The sequence below is a fragment of the Arachis hypogaea genome, chromosome 15 (genome assembly GCF_003086295.3).
Source record: "Arachis hypogaea cultivar Tifrunner chromosome 15, arahy.Tifrunner.gnm2.J5K5, whole genome shotgun sequence".
Taxonomy (NCBI): domain Eukaryota; kingdom Viridiplantae; phylum Streptophyta; class Magnoliopsida; order Fabales; family Fabaceae; genus Arachis; species Arachis hypogaea.
This window is the reverse complement of record NC_092050.1, coordinates 92,239,237-92,241,650: the sequence shown is the minus strand read 5'-3', so window position 1 is coordinate 92,241,650 and position 2,414 is coordinate 92,239,237. Positions and strand designations below refer to the sequence as shown.

Genomic DNA, 2,414 nt, shown 5'->3' with positions numbered 1-2,414 from the left:
GATGCACTAAATCGACCCTTGTCCTAAATTTTGAGAAGTGTCATTTTATGGTTAGGCAAGGTAGCATTTTAAGACATATTGTCTTCAAAAATGGTATTTTTGTAGATTCAGCAAAGATCAATGTTATATCTAGCTTACCTTACCCCTCCTCCAAGAAGGAAGTCCGTTCGGTCCTTGGACATGCAGAGTTTTACCGAAAATTTATCAAGGACTTTAATAAGGTAGCATTGCCTCTATCTCGACTGTTGCAAAAGGAAGTTGAGTTTGATCTAAGCAAGGAATGCATGGAGGATTTTGACAAGATTAAGGTGGCATTGACCCAAGCTCCCATCGTGAGAGGGCTGGATTGGAGTCGACCGTTCGAAATAATGTGTGATGCTTCAAACTTTGCCGTGGGAGCCGTGCTAGCATAGCGCGAGGGTAAGAATCTGTATGTCATAGCCTATGTATCAAAAACATTGGATGGAGCCCAATTCAACTACACTACCACCGAGAAAGAACTATTGGCAGCAATTGTTTTCGCTTTGGATAAATTACGAGCGTATCTACTTGGTTCCAAGGTGGTAGTGTACTCGGATCATACGGCGTTAAAGTATTTGTTGGCTAAGAAGGAATCCAAACCGAGATTAATTAGATGGGTTTTATTATTGCAAGAATTTGACTTGGAAATCAAAGATAGGAGTGGTTCGCAAAACCTAGTGGCGGATCACTTAAGTCGCCTTGAACACACCAAAGGTGATTCCACTTCTATTAATGATTCTTTCCCCCTTGAGGGCTTGCAAGTAATCCCAGAAGTCATTCCTTGGTATGCACCAATAGCCAATTACTTGGTATCCCGCACCTTTCCTCCTAACCTCCCCAAACATCAAAAGGATAAGCTAAAAAGCGAATCCAAATACTATGTATGGGATAACCCATACCTTTGGAGATGTGGAGCGGATCAAGTAATTCGGAGGTGCATTCCACAAACCAAATTCCAATCAATCTTGGAAGCTTGCCACTCCTCTGAGGGAGGAGGCCACTATAGACCTCAAAGAACGGCAAGAAAAATCCTAGATTGTGGATTTTGGTGGCCAACTCTTTTCAAGGACTCTTCTCTCTTTTGTAAATCTTGTTCTCAATGTCTTAGATTTGGTAATATCTCCAAGAAGGATGAGATACCTCAATAAACCATGCTATTTTGTGAGATTTTTGATGTGTGGGGTATCGACTTCATGGGGCCATTCCCAAATTCTAATGATTTTCTCTATATTCTACTAGCCGTTGATTATGTTTCCAAATGGGTGGAAGCGATACCCACCCGGACGGACGATACTAATGTGGTCCTTTCCTTTGTGAGAAATAACATAATTTGTTTTGGGTCACCACGAGAAATTGTGAACGACCAAGGCTCACATTTTTGCAATAAGAGAATGGAAGGACTCATGAAGAAATATGGCATCATACATAAAGTAGCCACGGCCTATCACCCCCAAACAAACGGCCAAGTTGAGGTTTCCAATCGGGAGATTAAACGCATAATGGAAAGGATTGTGAAGCCACACCGAAAGGATTGGAGTGCTAAGCTCACCGATGCACTATGGGCCTACCTACCGGTTGGAGATAGAAAATGCCAATTGGCATGAGCCCCTTTCGGTTGGTCTATGGCAAAGCTTCTACCTACCGGTGGAGATAGAGCACAAGGCATATTGGGCCGTCAAGGAGTGCAATTCAAGTTTGGGAGGGGCCGGAATTAAGAGAAAGCTACAACTAGTGGAATTGGAATGTTTGAGGCTAGAAGCTTACGAGAACTCAAGACTTTACAACGAAAGGATGAAAGCCGTGCATGATAAGAATATACAAGGAAAGGAATTTAGAGCTGGTGACCTAGTCCTCCTCTACAATTCAAGATTGAGGTTGATGCTCGGAAAGCTAAGGTCTAGATGGGAAGGACCTTATCGAGTAGAAAAGGCGGAGCCGTACGGTGTCTATCATTTGTGCCATCCTTCAAGCTTCGACGTTTTCAAGGTTAATGGGCATAGGCTAAAGTTGTATCATGGTAGAAAGATAAAAAGCAACAAGGAGATAGAGGTATTCCTTTTGGAAGATGCACCTAAGAGCAACAAGAATTGAGTTCATGATCGTCCAACTTAAGGACGTTAAACAAAAGTGCTAGTGGGAGACACCCCACCATGGTGAGATCTACCCTTTTGCCTCTTTTGTATATACTCTTGAGCTCTTGCTTGATTTGGTGATTGCTTAGCTTTTAAGCTTGTTTAGATAGACTTTATTGTGCTAGTTGTGATATTCATGAAGATTTGCATGAATCATAAGTAGGTTGGATTATTAGTGCACAACAGCAAACACCCCATTTTTATATGTTGTATGGAATTTTTTGGGTGTTTTTGGACCCTATTAGCTTGAAAACCACCACA

General features: G+C 42.0%; 1 protein-coding gene across 1 annotated transcript; it reads left to right on the top strand.

The window, feature by feature from the left end:
• Positions 1-1,572: 1,572 nt before the first annotated feature.
• Positions 1,573-2,112, top strand: LOC112748619 (uncharacterized). Its single transcript, XM_025796847.1, has one exon. The coding sequence runs from the start codon at positions 1,573-1,575 to the stop codon at positions 2,110-2,112; it is 540 nt and encodes a 179-aa protein (XP_025652632.1).
• Positions 2,113-2,414: the final 302 nt, after the last annotated feature.

Excerpts from the sequence above, each read along its gene's own strand:
- LOC112748619 (XM_025796847.1), top strand. The coding sequence starts at position 1,573 with ATGCACTATGGGCCTACCTACCGGTTGGAGATAGAAAATGCCAATTGG.